The sequence below is a fragment of the Dermacentor variabilis genome, chromosome 3 (genome assembly GCF_050947875.1).
Source record: "Dermacentor variabilis isolate Ectoservices chromosome 3, ASM5094787v1, whole genome shotgun sequence".
In the NCBI taxonomy this organism is placed as follows: domain Eukaryota; kingdom Metazoa; phylum Arthropoda; class Arachnida; order Ixodida; family Ixodidae; genus Dermacentor; species Dermacentor variabilis.
In genome coordinates, this window is record NC_134570.1 from 125,666,214 (window position 1) to 125,685,560 (window position 19,347).

Sequence of the window (19,347 nt, forward strand, 5' to 3'; positions counted from 1 at the left end):
AGGTCTTGGATAATACAGGTGCTGCTATGCACTGCACATGGTGCACACTTTGCACACAGATCATTTCTTTTTGCAGTTCTCAAGTAAAAGACACACCGGGGGGGGGGGACTCAAACATGACTGCGCTGTCACGTATGCTTCAGTACATCAGTGTTCTTGAATGCTCCACAAGCGGTTCCTTCCTAACTAGCCCAAAAGACGCATGCACTTAAAAGAAGTGAACGAAGGAGTACAGTGAACGTGTACTGAACTTGATTCGCATGCCAAATAGAAGAGCGCACTGTCAGCTGAAACGGGTGGCATGGCTGATTATGCACGTACTTCTCTTTGTTCGGCTACTAGTGTCTTTCGCTTTCGAATGTTCTCTTTGCCACTGGAAACAGTGCAGAGCTTGCGCGTCAAACTTGAGTTACCCGACACCCCACGAAACACGCCGGGGTTGACCACCGCAAATTCCACGCGGTTCATTCCCCACATCACACATCACACGAAGTCAGGAGTGCCATATGTCATATAACTGCAGCACCAAACAGAACTGAAAATCAATTTCCTTCGACAGAGTTTCTCAGCTGGGCTCGCTCACTTGCCAGTTACGAAATCGATGGACGCGCTAGGCCTACGTGGAACGTAAACAACATCGGCGGTAGGCTAGTGCTGATTATCCAGACTTCGGAGTTTGGAAACATGTTACCATTCGTTTTGAGCACAACATAATATACATACAACAAGCGCAGACGTTGCGGCAATCGTGATTCGGTTGGCTGTTTTAGCAGACGATCACCCTGAGGCCGGCGGAACCCAGTGGGCAGGCTGGATTAGTCGGCGTCCTTCGAAGTCGCTTCGGATCTACATCGCACTGCCACAACCCATGGTTTCGGCCGTGTCGTTGTGGGCCTACTATTACAACACTGTCTTTTAGGAACACTGTCGCGTGCGTCGTACGTCCAAAGAACTCGGACAATCGTTGGCGTCGACGCCATCGCAGCGGCGGCCATCATAGGTATAACTGCCGGAGGCTTTGCAGCCTCCGATTGGCTGATGCCGGCGACGCATCGCAGCATCTCATTAGTGCATCCAGGTGAAGCTTCGCCTCGCGTCGGCCAACTTCTAGCATCGGTAGGCGACATAATCACAGCACGTCGTGACGCTTAGACATGTTCCAGACCGACGCTTTTGAGGCTATTGACGCTTCGGCGCGTGCCGAAGCTTTCCGACGCGTGCCAGTGGTTGGGCACTAGCGCGCGTTCCTGCGTTGAGCGTCGACGTGCCTCGTAGGTGGAACCGAGCGAACGCGAAGCGTAACGGGGAATTAAAGAAGGAGGTACCGAGAGATCACGAAGGGCAAAGCGGAAGAGGTGAGTATGACCAAAGGAGGAATAGAAAGGCAAAAAATTGTGATAGCGAAGAGAGCGCGAGAATGAAAGCCGTGGAAGCCACCTTGAAGCACAACCAGATAGCACTCAAGTACGCGCATTACTTGCACAGAGCGCTATGGGGATACAATAGGTACCAGGTGCTCCGGAGTATGTGGAAAGGTGTAATGCTTCCAGGACTTACTTATGGAAATGTTGTTGTTTACTTGAAATCGGTAGTACAATCAGGACTCGATGGGAACCAAAGGTCAGTGAGTCGCCTCGCATTAGGCGCTCACTGGAAGAACACAAATGAAGCTGTACAGGGGGATATGGGCTGGACTACTTTTGAAGTGAGTGAAACTCGCAGTAAAATTGAGTATGAAGAACGACTGAGGAACATGGAAGAAAATAAATGGACTAGGAGAACGTTGAGCTATCTGTACAGGGAAAGCATTGATTCACAGTGCACTAAAATAATTAGGAAGCTTACCAGGAAGTATGCGGCATGTGGGGTGGGCAGCACAGCAACAATGCTAAGTATGGACAGCTGGGATAGTTGGTTGCGATTAGCATTATGAAACATCGTTTCAGCGCACAATTGAACACGGAGGAGAAGAGAAAGAGAACACGAACACCGGCGTTCGTGGTGTCTTTCTTTTCTCGTGCGTGTTCAATTGTGCGCTGGAACGATGTTTTATAATACTAAACAGTAACAACGAACGTCAAGCGGAAAGCCCGAGAGGCTGAATTGCATGGCTGGCGGCATTGGAAACGAAACGTGCAGTGAGTAAACACTTAAGAGCAAAAAACGCAATCAGGAAAGAAAGAAATTATGATAACTCAATGGGAACGTCATTACTTTCCGAAGCCAGATAAGGATGCCTTGGAACACGCTCCTACAAATCAAGAAATAAAAAGGAAGAAGGAGCATGTGCTTCCTGGGTTAAATCTAGGGAAATAATGGAGCACGTTTTATTAGGACTTGAACACATCTGCCCAGCGGTCAATTTAGGCACCACTGGCTTCCTTGAAGCCCTTGGGTTCATCGAGAGCAGTAGAAAAGTGAACATGTCCGCATAGAGATTAGTAAGAGGTGATCGGAAGATTGATGGAATAAAAGTAGGAAAACGATAAAAAACGGAGACGTACAAAAAGGAAGTTTGCAATAGGGCGTCAAAAAACTTCGATGTGGAAGTTCATAGTGTTTTCTGTCTTTTTTTTTTCTTTTTTAACCTAGGTAGGTCATTAGGCCGTATAAATCTAGAGCTTGATGGCGCACAATTCACAGCCCCGCCCGTAAGGGGACGCTCATAACATCCATCCATACATCCATCCATCCATACTTGAAAAGCGTGGACGCAGAATGGAGGAAAGGGTCAATAAATTTGGCGACAAAGTGAAGGGCAATTGAAACTGTAAATAGATAACCAGCAGTGATCACGAAAAAATGATAGAGACATAGGCAAATATTTAGATGCAAAGAATAGAAGCAAAAAGGAACATGGAGATTTTGAAGAATGAGACGAAAGAATTTACAAGGGAAAATCTGTACGTAAACACAAAGAACAGTGAATTGCTATTTGAGGCTCAAGCCGTTTGTCTAAGGAGAAAAACATACCTGACGTAATATTCGGAACTGGATGTGGCACATCTATGCTTCACAAAAAAATCTAAGTGCCCTTCCACTCTGTGAAGAAGGATGACCAGCGAAGCTGTGTATGTGGGCCCCTTAATGCTGAGCTACACCTCCACCGTGGGTCGGTCCGGCATTGTACTACTTTCGGCATCCGCCCACTTATGGCGAGTGCTTAATTCCTGCTTCAGCGCCACCGCGGGTCGGGCCGGCATTGCACTATCTTCGGGATCAGCCCATCTACGGGGAGTGCTTACCGTCTGCTTCACCTCCACCGCGGGTCGGCCTGGCATTGCACTATCTTCGGGATCCGCCCCTATATGCGGAGTGCTTAACGCCTGCTTCATCGCCGCCGCGGGTCGGGCAGGCATTGCACTATTTTAGTTATCGGCCCACACATGGGGGGTGCTTAACGCCCGCTTCACCTCCGCCGCGGGTCAGCCCGGCATTGTACGGTCTCCACGATCGGCCCACATATATGAGGTACTTTGGTTACGACACGAAACTTTCCTTGGACGGTAGAGGTATACAGCTCCGCAGTAAAAATGCGGAGGCCATTCAGCACAACCTAATGGAATGCGAAGGGATTCACCCAGTGAGAACCGTATGTAACGTACACCTTGCAGAAGCGCTCTAGTTCAAAGTGGACGGCACTGTCAGCCGGTTAGCAGTCGAGATAAGTAAGAGACGTTTAGAGCATTGTTGAGCAACAGTAGGAAAGATTGATACGACCGGATGTCTTACAGTCATAGCTAGCCGTACAGGGTAGATTTTAAAGAAAAAAAAAAGATGAAGGAGAGGTACACAAAAATGCTTGATAAAGATCATATATAGCACATCTATTTAAATCAAGCAGGCTAGGTTACTATTTGTCATTGCTCCGTTGCAAACGAGATGTAATTAAATCATCATCACCAGCGTCACCACGGCAGAAGCGGCGCTGGCAGTCTGGGGAAAAACAAAACAAAGCAAAAAGAAATGAAAAGCTCGCCTTCGCGCACAGCGTTCCCCGTAAGTGCTTCACGGTAAAGATTACGGTTGCATAAGCCTTTAAATAGCGCCATGCGTTGCGGCTTTGCCATTCGATGCGGTGATAGGTTCGATAACTCAAATATATGGCGAAATGAAAACACGTATCGAGCAGTGCTAAAAAATTCGCACTAGGGGATATTCTAATCGCCAGATCGTTTTTTATGTGCTGGTTAAGGTACTGGTATAACTGCGAAAAAATTATTGCGATTGGCGTTGTCTTTGCGTTACATAATGCCACTTGACACGCAGAAAAATTATTACATGAAAGCCAGATCGTCGTGCAAACAAAACCTCTCACTCGCCTACTGTGCGGAAACGTAACTTGCTGGTCTTGAGGAACGTTGTTGTTTGCGCTGAAGTCGCTGTGCATGGTACGAGCTGTGTAAGGCACCACCTGTTATCATTTGTAAGTACGGACACGCTCTTCTTCGAAGGCGACTAAACACGCCGGAAGTATACCCTGTTTCAAAGGCGTGCTCAATAAAACAAAGCACCTTGCATGAGTTTGCGGTAGACAGGGCCAGCTTAACCATTAGCAACCGTGAAAAGCTGAAGCCACATCTTTAATATTTTGTATATGAACAAACTTCGTTTGTCAAGAACTCATGTAGTAATTGTATTAATTAGTCTGATAGGATGTATAGGCGGGATTGTGATCGTAGGAAGCACTAGACAATATGAGAAACCTTTAAGAGGAAGCTTTAGCTCGGGCCCAACTCCGATGCGGCCTATTCAAATTCTTGTAAAACGCGAAAACGCTGTTCTGAGATAACCGCGAGACCGATTTTAATGAAATTTGCTGTACTTGAGACAATGGGGTCAAATTCTAGTAACTGTTGGAAGCGGAATTCCGATTTAGGGCTTGAAGATATTTCAAGAATTTCAAGAAAATATTTTCAAGAATTGGAAAACTTGAAAAAATAGAAACACGAAGTTTATAAATAACAGCTCTGCATCAGGAACAGATATCGCGGTTCTGTAAACGGCATCGACTAGATCATGCAAAGCGGACAAATTCGGTTTGTCATTTTACATCTTGCGTGAATTTCTTTATGTTGGTTACAAGGGTTCTGGAAAAGCTGCATTTCCATATTACAAATTTTTTATGTTCATGGTAACACATCAATTTAGTCCGCTTTAGATGTACTATGAGATGCAATTACAGAATTGCATTATCATTTTTGGTTATTGAGCTACAGAGTTGTAAACTTGATAGTTTCATTTTCTGAAAATTTTCGTTTCCTGCCACTTTTTTAATAAATAACAATTAATAATAACAATAATAAATAACAATAAATCCAACAATTCCTAAATTTTAGGTGCTTCTTTTAAATGCAACAAACATCGTCAAATTTTGTGCAGCAGTTGCTGAGAAAAAGGAATTCTCCTTTTACGTGTATTTAGATGGGAGCACCCGAGCTAAAGCTTCCTCTTAAGTGTTATGTTCTTTGCATTGTACGGCAGGTAAAAATAGCGCTGAAACACTTTTTGAACATACCGATATCTGGATACCGAACATACCGAACCGATATCTGGAAGAGGTCGCCGTGAAGATGTGAGCCAAACCTCATTGCACTGCATGATGCAGGGAGTTAGCAATTTAGTATCAAAAGGAGTCAACGATCAATCGTTTCTTCCTTCGTAATGTTGTCAACTGTTCGCGGTGAACTTCTGTAAGCTGGCAAAATAGATGTTGAAGGAATTTGTGAACGCAAATGCATTCTCAGTACTACGATTGTTGCTAGTTTTAAGGTAAATAATTCAAAAAGAAAATGCCTGCGATCTCAAATATACCAATGAAGAACGAGGGTGAATCAGAAAGTCTGTGCCCCGATTTTGTTTAGCCAAATTACGGCTGTAAATGCGAAGGCAACATATCCATTCCCAGCGGTGGCCCTTTCTTGGACCGGCCCGGTCTTCTCTGCTGGTAGCTGCGCGGCATGGGGCTGCAGTCAATTGTTGAAGATGGTGGTTGTGCTTTACACGTTCACGACGTACGAGCCAGGAAGTGAGATTCGTTTTCTATGGAGCAAGGGACGTACACCCTTGGAAATCGACAGGGAACCCTAGCTCACGTATCGGGAAGTGTGTCTCGCTTTGAGAAAAGTGAGGTAGGGGTGTTTGAGTTTTGCCAAAGGTCATGAGGACTTTCATGACAACCAGCGTTCGGGTAAGCCGCGCGCGTCGCTGACTGACGACTTTTCCTGCTTCGACGCCATGCTGAAAGCTGGTCTGTGTGTGCATTTCAAATGCATTTCCCAGGAACTTGGCATTTCGTATTGGCCATGTTTACCTTGCTGTTCAGGGGTCCTTAGTTTACCGGAATGTTTCATATCGGTGGGCGCCTAAGCAGTTGGACGACATGATGAAGGGAAAGCGAATGACTGCTTCACTGAATCATGTGCAACAACATGCCGAGGAGGGTGATGGTTTCTTGGACCGCATTGTTAGTGGCGATTAAACGTGAATAATTTTACGCCGGAACCGAAGGAGCAGAGCATCGCGTGGATACATCGAGGTTCGCTTGTCAAAAAAATTTTGTTCAATGCCATCGCTTGGATAAGTGATTTAAAGGTCTTCTGGCATCGCCGATGACCGATCTTGCTGTATTTCATGCCACAAAGCGCCACCATCAATACTGACAGTTATTGTTCCACACTGTGATGTCTGCGGGCTGCCATCAGGCGAAAACGCCGAGAGATTTTCGACATGGTACACGCAGTTATCTTCCACAACAATACGAGGCCACTTCTCGAAATGAAATCCGCCGTCAAACACCGGTCATTTCAATCGGAAAGTCGGCAGCACCCACCACACAGCCTGGACCACGCCCCTAGTGATTTGGGGCGTGGTGCGGCATTCCGCATTTTCGGTTCGCTGAAGAAGTTCCTCGCAGGAGAGCTATTCATGTGCAATGATGAAGCCAAGGCAGCAGCCCGAATGTGGTTCCACAGAGAGCCGAATGAATTATAGCACAGGGGGATCTCAAGTTTAGTGCTGCCATAGGACAAATGTCTGAACCGTTTTGGGTACTATGTATAATGTAATGTAAGATACGTATAATATATTGTACGTATGTTTGTAAATACCTGTATGTACCTTATTCTGTCTAATAGAAGATATCGACGAAGACTTTTTGATTAGCCTTCGTATTTCATACTTGCATTCCAGCCCTCGAGCGAATGTCACCTGCTTAAGGTTTCGTTTTCTCATTCACTATGTTCAGTGCGAAACCTTATAGCGGTGTGGTAATCACGGAAAAGGCTTTCGTAGTTTCAGTAATCATCGAATGATTATTTGAGTGCGTGCAGCGTTGCTGCTTGGTGTCCAGGTTCTGCGTATTTGAGTGCGTGCAGCGTTGCTGCTTGGTGTCCAGGTTCTGCGTAAGCAATGCCAAATTCTCTGCTGCCACCGTGCAGTTTTACACTGTGCTGTACATTGACCCTCTTTCCTACATATCTGTTTTGCCGAGGCATTGTAGAGGCTTGCGCTTGACGAGATATCTGTTAAGCAACATATAAGTGGAATGTTCTCGACTACAAAGACTTGGTCGGTAAGGTGCGTTTCATCGAGTGCCTCAAGATGCCAAGCCTAGGCAAACTTGACCCCTGTGCACTTAGCTTTGACACTGCGCAAATCAGATACGTTTGTGAACAGCGCCCTTTCTGTGAAGGTAGGATGGGGCTACGGCGTCACCAGCGCCAAAGGCAGAAATGTGCCCACCGATGCGGACGAGATGGGCCTCAACCTGTTCACGTCCGCGCTCTACCGCACCAGGATGGGCAACTCGGTCTCGAGGGACACGGTTCCCAGACCTTACGTTCGTGCTCAACACCGAGGGGGCCACCTGGCATAATACCGGCGACGACCTCGGCAGCAACCATTACATTGTGGAAACGTCAATAGTAATCGCCTTGAAACGAATACAAAAGTGGAGATACACGGATTGGGATGCGTTTAGACAGGAAAGGAAGGAACGTACCGACGAGCCCACTACACTAGAACAGTGGACGCAAGAACTCAAGGAGGATGCGCGTAATGCGACCAAAGAAATAGAAACAGATGTCCAGACAAGCTCGCCAAGCTCGCTCACATGCTGGAAGCGAAAAGGTCATACTGCAGAGATGGCGTACCCAGAGACTCAATAGAAGGCTTAGGAAAAAGATCGCACTACTGAACAAGGACATTGAGCATCACTGTGTGAACTCTCCAACCAACAAGGGGACGAAGTATGTGCAAGGGCCGATGGCAGCATGACAGCGGGAAAAACCTGGAACCTGCTCAAACAGCTTCTTAACAAATGTCAAACCAGGAGCTCCCAGACCAAGGCGGCTGACAAGATAGCGAAACGCGAGCTCAAAAACTCCAACGAGCAGGAATTTATGGCAAAACTTTACTAAAGATACATGCCACTGTCGAGCAGCCACGAAAATGAGGCTGAGGCACCCGGTTCCCCGTTCACGGAAATGGACAATCCCGACCTCGATGAGCCCTTCACCCTGGAAGAAATCAGGACCGTCCTTGAAAACCTGAATGGCACATCGGCCCCAGGTCCGGACGGCATTAGCAACACGGCCCTTCGTAACTTGGACGAAGACTCCGTCCGGTTCCTAGCGGATCGAATCAATCAGGTCTGGGCTTCCGGCAACGTCCCACCGCAATGGAAGAACGCCATCACGGTTCTCATACCAAAGCCCAACAAGCCCTCGGCGTCGAGAACCTCAGGCCCATATCACTCACGTCGTGCGTGGGTAAGGCGGCGCAACACGCCATTCAGAACAGAATCACCAGATTCCTCGAAAACAGGGACTGTTACCACAGACCCTCATTGGATTTAGGCCCGGTCTATCAACTGAAGACACCATGATTTTAATCAAGCACCAAATCATTGATGGCCCCATTAGAAACGCCAAGGCCATTCTCGGGTTGGATCTTGAGAAAGCGTATGATAACCTCTCTCACAAATATATTGTGGACACCATTTCCGAACTCAACCTCTGAGCTAGATTCCGCGCGTACGTCAAGTCATTCTTGGATAACAGGACGGCTACGCTCCGATTTGCCGACCTATCCACGGAGACACTCTCTGGAGAGCAGGGGCAACCCCTAAGGCTCGGTCATCTCCCCTATGCTTGTCAACCTTGGCATGGCGGGACTTGCTGAGAAACTCGGACAGATCCACGGGCTCGAGCACACCATATACGCAGATGATGTCACCACGTGGGTGTCCAAAGGAACCCCGGGCATGTTGCAGGACATATTGCAAGAAGCAGTGAACGCAGTGAAGAATTTCTAATTCCCACAGGACTCAGATGCTCGCCTACCAAGTCGGAGCTGCTCGTACGCAGACCCACGCAGTAGGGCCGCAGGCCATACTCGTCTGACTTCAATTATAATCAGGAAATTACCGCACGAACCAATTCGGGACACGTCATACCTTGCGTCGACAAAATCAGAGTGCTGGGTATGATCGTAGAGACTAAAGACGTCAATGCCTCTACGGTTCAGAAGCTCATCACCAAAACCAACAACACTATCGGGCTCCTCAGAAGAGAGAGAGAGAATACAGGAAGGCAGGGATGTTAACCAGTCAATAGTCTGGTTGGCTACCCTACCTAGGGGAGGGGAGAAGGGGAAGAGAAAGAAGGGAGAGAGAAGGTGTAGATACGTGTACGGACAGCACTTCAGTTAAAGTCGCTCGAGCAAACCAGAAGTTCTGAGAAAACACAAAAGTGCCTTCACTGCCTTCTGAGCCGATGATCGGTCGGGACGGTGCTCTAATATTGTCTGTTCACTCAGAGGACGATCGTCTAGTTTCCTCAATGTGTCGGACAAATACTGTCTTTGTGTTTGAAATTGAGGACAATGGCACAATATGTGGTCAATGCTCTCCTCGCATGCGCAAACATCACATGCAGGACTATCAGCCATTCCAATGAGTGCTGAGTAGGCATTCGTGAAGGCCACTCCAAGCCATAACCGACACAGAAGAGACGCTTCACGCCGGTGCACACCGGCTGGAGGTCTGAGTTGAAGTGATGGGTTTAGTCGGTGCAGTCTTGTGCGCCTTGTATGTACGGTATTCCACTCTGCTAAGGAGATCGTGCCTGCCAGAATGCCAAGTTGTCTCGCGGCGTCGGTCTTTGAGAGCGGAATGGGGACGCAGCGGTCTTCTTGGTTTGATGTCCGAGCTGCCTTATCGGCGTCATCATTACCAATGATACCGCAATGACCTGGTATCCACTGAAAAGAGATATCATGGCCTTGTTCTCTTAAGTGATGGACAAGTTCCGCGATTTCGCACGTGAGCTGATCGTGAGTTCCATGTCGGAGAAATGAATGCACACATTGTAAGGCCGGCCTTGAATCGCAGAAGACTGCCCATTTTCTAGGACTTTCAGTATTTATCACTTGAAGCGCGTCGCGGAGAGCCGCGAGCTCTGCAGCTGTAGACGTAGTGACATGGGAAGTCTTGAACCGCTTGGTTATTCTCATTGCTGGTATAACTACAGCGCCGCCGGAACTGGTTGATGTAGTTGATCCATCAGTGTAGACGTGTGTGCAGTCGCTGCATTTCTCGTACAAGAGAAGTAAAGTTAGTTCCTTGAGCGCTGATGATGGCAAGTCCGACTTTTTCTGAAGTCCTGGGACTGTAAGGTTCACTTGAGTACGGCGCATACACCATGGACGAATAGAAGGCCTTGCTGCAGGTGTGTAACCTGACCTGAAAGAGGCACGGTGCGCGAAGACAGTCGCACTGAATGGCGTGTGGAGCCTATCTACTGGGAGACTTGCTAGGTGGTGGGTAGGGGTCCGGGCGAAGTGTCTTATGTGCACACGCATTGTTTCAATGCTAATGTGCGTTCTAATAGTGAAATCTTGAGCCACTGCAATAACTTCAGTCGTTGACGCACTCCGCGGTAGACCGAGACATATCTTGAGGGCTTGGGCTTGGATGCTTTGGTTTATGTTCAGGTTAGTTCTGCAGGTGTTGGACATGACAAGTAGGCTGTACCGCAGGAATTCAATAAAGAAGATCCTGTACAGTTGCAGCATAGAGTGTATTGGCACTCCCCAGGTCTTTCCTGCAAGGAACTTAAACATAGGAGAATTACCAATAGACACAGGGGCCTCAAGGAACATAATCTCATCAAACTCATACGCGCGTTTGCCACCTGTGACTTCGCATACGTTGCGGCAATGCTAAATTGGTTACGAGCCGAAAGAGACAGACTTAATGCCCAAATCAGAAAGGTCACCAAGCAAGCCCTTGGCATTCCAACCAGCACCAGCAACGAGAAGCTGGTGCACCTGGGCATGCATAACACCCTGGAAGAAATTGCCGAACCCCAGCAGCGCGCCTAGCTTGCTAGGCTTTCGACGACGCCTCCGGGGCGCACGACCCTAGAGAAGCTAGGCTTTGCTCAAGGAGACATAGAAAAAGACGTTGCGGACCTCCCATGGGACATCCGCGCCAAGATCACGATCCGACCTATAGCCAGAAATGTACACCCCGAAAACAACAGGGGCAGACGACAAGCGAGAGGACACTTCCTTCTTAAGCAAGTCTTGGCGAGCCGCGAACGCTCAGCTTTGGTGGACGCGGTGGCATACGCGGGAAACAAAGCTTTCGCAGCGGCGGTTGTGGACGGCCGCAGATATACAAAATATGCCGCCACGGTAATTGCGAGGAAGCCTGAACAGCCCGAACAGGTTGCGATCGCTGTTGCGCTCACCGACGACAATCTTTCCCATATCTACAGCGACTCGATAGCCGCTATCAGAGCTTTACAAAATTGCACAGTCTGCGCACAGGCTTTCAGAATTGTTTTCCAAGAAAGAGATTACGAACGACTTTATATACTGGTTCCCTGCACACTTAGGACCAAAGATCGGCGATGTCCCCAACCTTAACGAGGCGGCACACGAGGCTGCGCGCGCTTACAGACCGCGCGGCTTCACCCGACCACTACATACAATGAAATCACTAAACACTACTACTAAACTACTACTACTACTACTACTACTACTACTACTACTACTACTACTACTACTACTACTACTACTACTAAACACGCCACACCGCACGCTCACTGGAGCTCAAGCGCTTACACTCAGAATGCTACAAACAGACACATACCCCACGCAAAACAGACTACACCATTACGTGCCTCAGCTCTACGACAAGTCTTATTGCACCAATTGCAATACATTCCTTAACGTATGTCATTTACTCTGGCCGTGCTCGCAAGCTCCCATAAACATCGAACCGGACAAGCGCAAGTTTGAAAAAGGAATTCGGAGCAAAGAACTCGCTACCCACCTCTGGGCCGTCCAGCAGGTCCAGGACGCCGCCATGAAACTCAACTTCCCGTTTCCATTGTGGTAGATGCCTACTCCGTGAGAGCCCAAACCTCTCGTGGCTTGCAGGACCTGAATAAAGTTAATTTCCTTCCTTCCTTCTGTCCCGGTGACTGCATTCGATGACGGGACCTGATTTGTGCTCTGACCCTGAGTATATCCCTTGCTTCATACTGAGTTTTGAATCACTGGTATAGTACTCACTAATGCGTGCAGTGAGTTCAGATGTGCGCTCATTCTGCTGGTGGCAGCGATTCCCTCCCACACAATTTAGCGGGGCGGCGCATGAGGGTGGGGATGAGAAGCCATCTCGGCTGTGGGCTCAGTCACGCGCGCGCTGAGGTTGGCATCCAAGGTTGGTCGATCGTTGTCAACGCGAAAAACAGCCCACTGTAGTCGAGTAAGTGTACTTGTTCTACCGTGGCTTTTCAGCTGTCACGCACAAAGCCCTGCAGAAAGAGCCACTGCAGCCCAAAAATTTCCGGGAATATAAATAAGAAAAACGTGGGGATCTATGGCATATGCTGGAATCTGTGTGAAAGGAAGCATATTTAAAGCGTCACTAAAATTCTCTACAGGTAATGACGATGTGTACAATTTGGTCATGTGAGGTGCATGTACGAAAATGTACGACATTTAGGGAGTCTGAGCCTCAGATGTCACAGAAGGACATAACTATTCAGGAGGATTGGCCAACAATGCGCTAATCAGCAGTGGAGCCTACGAATGGGTAAATTAACGAAAGGAAATATGTGAATGCATGAAATAAAAATTGCATAAGTAACGATTCTAATACCACATCCATGTGCTGCACAGATATATGAGAGCCGACATTATATGGCAAGGTTTTACGTAAGAAGTTATTATTGTGTTACACAGAACAGAGCTATTCATGCCTGACTAGGGAACATGGTTTATTTGAGCTAGTTTGCGGATACATTCATATAAGGTTCAGTCGCATAGCGACTGAACCAACGTCATGTAACTGTCGTTAATTGGTGACCTTTGTTAATTTCATATATTTCCTTAAGTCTATAAATGTTCTATTATCACTGACTCAACCCCATCCAGCAGCAATGTCCAACCCGGGAAAGGAGACAAAGATATATAGAAGGCAGCGGATTGGGCGAGATGGTGTTGTATGGTAACAATAAAAATCAAACAGCGCTAAACGACAGGACCAGAATGAGGAGGAGACAGCGCCGTGTTTGTCTCCTCCTCATTCTGGTCCTGTCGTTTAGCGCTGTTTGAATTTTATTGTTACCACAAAGATATGTGTTAGGTGAGGCGTACCCTTGTCACTGTCGCCCTGTCGCGTAGCTTTCAGCTTGCTAATGTAGCATTAAGAAAATAGAAACCCGCACAATTTTGCAATAACTCCACTTATACTTGAAGGACCTGAAAAATGTTTGCCACAGGAGATTCGGGGAGTGGCCTACAGCGGTAGTGAGTTCATTCTAATATTACCCAGAAAAGTACTTCGGGGTCTTTTTAAACAGCGCGCACTCAGGTGAAGTTCGAGAACGAAACGATACATGGGAAAGTTCGTATAGAACCTTGCGTAAGACATGATAGTTGTGTCTTGTAGAGATGTTGCATTTTACTTGTCGAAAGAAGTTGGACAGTGGAGCGCAGGTTCTTCGCATACTGCTGCAATGGTATCTGCATACTGCACCACGCTCGCATCGCACGAACAGTTTAGGCCTTCTTTTCTTCAGTTCCCACTTGTGTTCATCGAAACAAATTGTGCAATTTGATTGTGGAAATTTCATTGCACAAAGCTATGAAAATAACGTAGTAATATGAACCATAACCTTGCCTATAGCATTAAAGCGAGAAACTTGATCGAATGCGAAGGTAATTAATTGTGTGCCGTTTTATTTGACACTGATGTTCGCTTATATGTTTAAAGGAAGTTACGCATATATATGTTTTGCGTGCGCCTCGTCCATATTGGTGCAGCTAATTATACGCAGTTGGATATCGCGAGTTCTTTGAGTGAACGAGAGCCTTAATACTCCATTATGGTTCTATTAACTCTAATAAGGCAAAGAAATTGTATTTTTTTAGTTCAAGGAAATGTCTGCGAAAAACATGGATAACACAGTGAAAGTCGTCTTGTTTCTGTCTTACGTGAAATGGCAAACAATACTTGTACGAAAAGTGGTATTTTCTAGATGGGTAATAACAGTCTGTACCAATAAAACTTTCAATTACTCACTTGAAGAGAAATACTTCAGCTGCGAAAGCGAAGTCAAAAAGTAGTAATAATTGTCTTTGCCATACTAAACCTTGCCCAATTTCCGAGATGGCTTCACAAAATCTGATAAAAGCTTTTTTGTCGTTCCGGCTAGGATCATCACGAATTGCTTGACGCACGTTTTTTTCGGAACTACTTGCAGTGACAGCTCCTTTCGCAGCACACATTTCAGACGGATATCGTCAAAATTGGGCCAGCTTTAGCAGCTTTGTTTTAACCGGAAAACAAGTCTTTGTTACGGCTCTCTGCAATTTAACAATTGCCGCTTGTGTCCTGAACTACATAACAAATGAATATTTCCAGAGCGAGGATTTATTTGGGTACCTTAACGAACTTTCCTCACGGTGGCTGTTGGCTGCTGCTCCTGTCTTGCTCATACGTCAAGAAAAGTTCAGTACGTGCCAGATGCTGAAATGGAGCCAGTCCTTCCTCCAACACAGTCTTATAACCATGAGCGCCGCAATCACACACACACTTCTCCCGTGAAAACGCCAACCAGCTCTTTGAGATCATTGCCTCACGTGTCCTATTCACCAACGCGGGTGCGAGAGCGGAAGTGCGCATTGACAAGTTTTCAACACGGGAAACGCGCATAACTTTAATGTGAAATTTTATGAAATTTGATAACCGCTTGATGATGGCTTCGCTTCACATTGATTCGATGCGCATTTGATTTGCACAATGCTTTTTTTCTTTATTTAGTAACCAGGAGACTGCTTTTTGTCGTGCATGGTTTGTTCGTCTGTTCAGGTAATGCAAATGAAAAGGCGGTACCTGTCACATGCGAATAAAAGAAATGTATCCCACTTACAAAAAAAATTGCAAAACAATGTGATACTGGTGAATAACATTTCAATGAAACAAGACGTTAGGCTAGCTGTCCACATTAGCAAACACAGCAAGCCCTTTAGTCGCACTGCAACACCAAATCGCTCAGACAATCATTATCGATACCACGAAGAGCATGAAACCCGACAATGAAATGGCCACGAATCGAGAAACATATTGTATTGCACGCCAGATTATTTCTAACCACCATCATTTATTTGTACAGACGCCGGTTGTATGCAGCCAGAACTGCAGCGGTGTTACCGAGACTGTACAGAACGGCGAACGATGCTTTGTAAGTACTGCGCAACTTTTCAAATGGCACTTTTATAATGATTTAGGGTGCTCTTTTTCCAGAGAGATGACTAATATTATAATCGTTTTGCTAATTGTTATTTATTAGGAAAAATTGCGTTCTTTTTTGGCAGACATGCACTAATACAACGCACATAATTTTATGTCCTGCTTCCTGCTCACTTAAACTCGGAGCAACGGAAAGATATTGGTTTAACTATTTCAAGTTAAAAAAAGTTTCTGTACACTTCTTGAAAAGTCATGAAAGCTTATTTCTGCCAAACATGGCGCACCCGAGGTGCCCTCGATCTAAAGAAACGAAGGATTACGTGGCGATACATACAAAAATATGTGGTCTCTTTCGTAACGCGATGCAGTAACTTTATCTGTATAACAATGTTCCGTGCGGTATGTGTTGGAGCAAGAGTGTGCAAGCGAACGAACTCCATCTCCTTTCAAGATTTCATTAAAGACAACTCGAGCTACAGGTGTCTTAGTTGATTGAGGTGGCGCTGATTATCAGCGAACGCCAGAAACAGTGCGGGTGAAATGAGAAAGTTCCTATGCCTGCCTTGGTTTTCATGATTGGGAGATATCATGTCTAGGAGCGCAGCATGAATACATCGAGAGCCCGTCGTGTAACTGTACGCAGCACGAAAATGGAGGCGGGTACAAATTGGAGAAGCCAAGAACCGCCGCGCATTGAAGTCTTGTTTTCGAGCAGAACTTTCTCCTAGGCTTGATAATCACTCATCGTCGTCACAATTGTGGCCGTTGTCTACTCCATCATCATGACGTAACTTCCATTCCATTGCAGATAAACTGTAGCCGTCATTCGTTCGTCGCAATGCCACTGTCTTCATTACGACGTCGTTAATCCGTCGTTCTAACGCCGACGTCAAATCGTCAGCGCCGGTGCTCCAAAGTTGTTGGTGGTGTTATACAAATCACGTTACACAATTATACAAATGAGACATGCCAGCCAGTTCGACACAACAAAATTATCGCTTGGCTTAAACCGTGCGCCCACAATGGTTCTGATAAATTTTTCTTCCTAGCGCCGTATGCGTTCTAAAGCTGGATTTCTTTACACTATATTAGCATAGCGCTTGTTTATGAATAGGTCGCAGAACACGGCTTCGGTCTGTTGCAGCTCGCCATCCGAGCGTAGTAGCTGGTGACGCCACCGCACTCTGCAGACACTCCAGAATTCTCGGTAATAGGTCCAGCAAGTACAAAACCCGACTGGTTGAAAAGTGAATTCGTTAGCGGGCAATCTGCTGGTTCTTAATTGGAGTCCTGGCGGGGCATTGTATCCGTCTTCTCTACATATTGAACGAGAAAAAAATGGGAACTAAGGTATCCATTTTTTGTTAGTACCAATCATATGAAGCCACTAGATAATGTAGTATTAAATGAGCTTGAGATGGAGGGATGGCACGTATTACGAGCTGCTGGCTCTGTTCTTCCGATGGATTGACCCAGTCCATGACCCAAAGCAGTTTCGTGCTTAACCCTTCTCACTTCTTTCTTTTTCCACTTTGCCCAATACTCTAGGTGGAATTATTGCCATCCTCGAGAAGGTGTCATCATTCTCATCTTTCAATGCTTTGACAGCATTGAAAAAAGAACAAGAACACATATGTACACTGCGCAAAAGCCTGTACTTACCTTATGTAGCAAAAGGAGAGCGGAAAGAGGCTGCAAGGCGATGTAAACTATGCTTCGGCGCTGTCAAGCAGCAGTGAGTCGCCAAGTTTAGTTATCTGCCGGTATAATATGCAATCGTCCACAAAATGTCTAGTTAGTGAGAAAACATGAATATGAATGTCATTAATACAAACTAAGAAGAATAAAGGCCGGAGAACGGTCGCTTGCGGTACACCGGAGATGACTGTGAAGTTACTTGAGTCACAGCTGTTTGCCGTGGCGTACTGCTTTCCATATAGTAAAAACAAAATTAATCCACTTAAGCACGTTGGGGCCGATGTTAAGGGTTTTCGATTGTAGAAGCCAGTGAGGCAAGGTGTCATACAGTTTCTGAAACTCAAGGAAGACACAATCTACGAAAACGCCATGATCAAGGAAATTAACTAGGCCGGTATTAAAAAAAAAGAAGCTGGGTTTCACAATTAATTAACACAATTAATTAATTAACACAACTAACTGTGTGTTCATTCTACCGCCCGCCTGATTCATCCGTTGATGTGCTTAGGCAGTTGGCAGTGACAGTTGACGCAGTTCAAATAGACTTCGTGGTAGTTGGAGGTGATTTCAACCTGCCTAATATTGATTGGAGTCATCAACCTCACTTTCACCCTTTTTCGGGTCGGTCCAGTCAGGAACTGATTAACTTGGTTGAATTCTTTGAGTTACATCAAACTGTATTGGAACCGACACGTGGGAACCATATCTTAGATTTGTTATTCACAAATAAACGTGAATTCGTCCGGTCTACTCACGTGCTACCTGAAATAAGCGATCATAATGCTGTGCTTTGTGAAATGAATGTAGAACATTTACGAAGCATTGGAACAGGAAACAGACGAGTATATAACTACGAAAAAGCAAATGTATGCGAGATAAATAAAGCGTTGAATGAGTATCGGACGGTATTTGAAACATATGCCGACTACACTGGAGTAACTGAATTATGGCCTATATTTAAGGAGAAGATGTTTGAGCTGAGGCAGCGCTTTGTTCCGGCGTGGACATTAACGAAAAGAAGAAGTAAAAGTAAACCTTGGTTTACTCGGGAGTTACGCAGTCTAACACGCAAAAGGCAACTAGCTTACAGTAAATACAAAGGAAAGCCGACACGTGATCATTGGTTGAAGCTGCATGAAACTACCGAAAAAATGAAAGTTGCAGTCGCAGCTGCAAAGCATTCATTTGGAATTTCAATGGAGTCGAAATTAAAGGATAATCCGAAGGCATTCTGGAAACATGCAAAGAGAAATGGAAAAGACACTGTGACTGTACCACCGCTTGTGTCTGGTAACAGCTTTATTGATGATGACGTAGGAAAAGCTGAGTTCTTTAATACGTATTTTAGCTCTGTTTTCAGCTGTGCATTGCAACAGAGACATGATATGAGTACCTTGAATTTCCAGCCGGTGGTGAGTGATATGGATGATGTTGTTATTAGCATTAATGGCATAGAGTCTCTGCTGCATAATCTGAAGATTGGTAAGGCTGGGTGTCCTGATGACTTGCCAAACAAGTCATCAGTCTGTTGCCCCGTACTTGAAGATTATTTTCGAAAAATCGCTTGAGGAATCCTGCCTTCCAGATGACTGGAAAATCGCAATCGTAGTGCCAATTCACAAATCTGGTCCTCGTGACACCGTCTCAAATTATAGGCCAGTATCACTAACTTCAGTTGCGTGCAGGACTCTTGAACATATTTTGTATACTAGTATAGTAGCACATATGGACGCACATTCATTGTTTAATACTAAGCAGCATGGTTTTCGAAGGGGCCTATCCTGTACTACGCAGTTGACTGAATTTGTGCACGAGCTGGCAGAAGCACTGGACAGGCGCCTTAGCGTGGACTGTGTGTTCTTGGATTTCAAAAAGGC

The 19,347-nt window shown here is 46.0% G+C and overlaps 1 protein-coding gene across 3 annotated transcripts in view; it reads left to right on the forward strand.

The window, feature by feature from the left end:
• The window catches only part of LOC142576267 (evasin P467-like), a 125,093-nt gene that overhangs the window by 81,300 nt on the left and 24,446 nt on the right, over positions 1-19,347 (forward strand). For all 3 annotated transcript variants that reach the window (XM_075686314.1, XM_075686312.1, XM_075686313.1), the window contains exon 5: positions 15,696-15,764. In XM_075686314.1, coding sequence (XP_075542429.1) covers positions 15,696-15,764 — 69 coding nt within the window. The remainder of the gene's footprint in view (positions 1-15,695; positions 15,765-19,347) is intronic.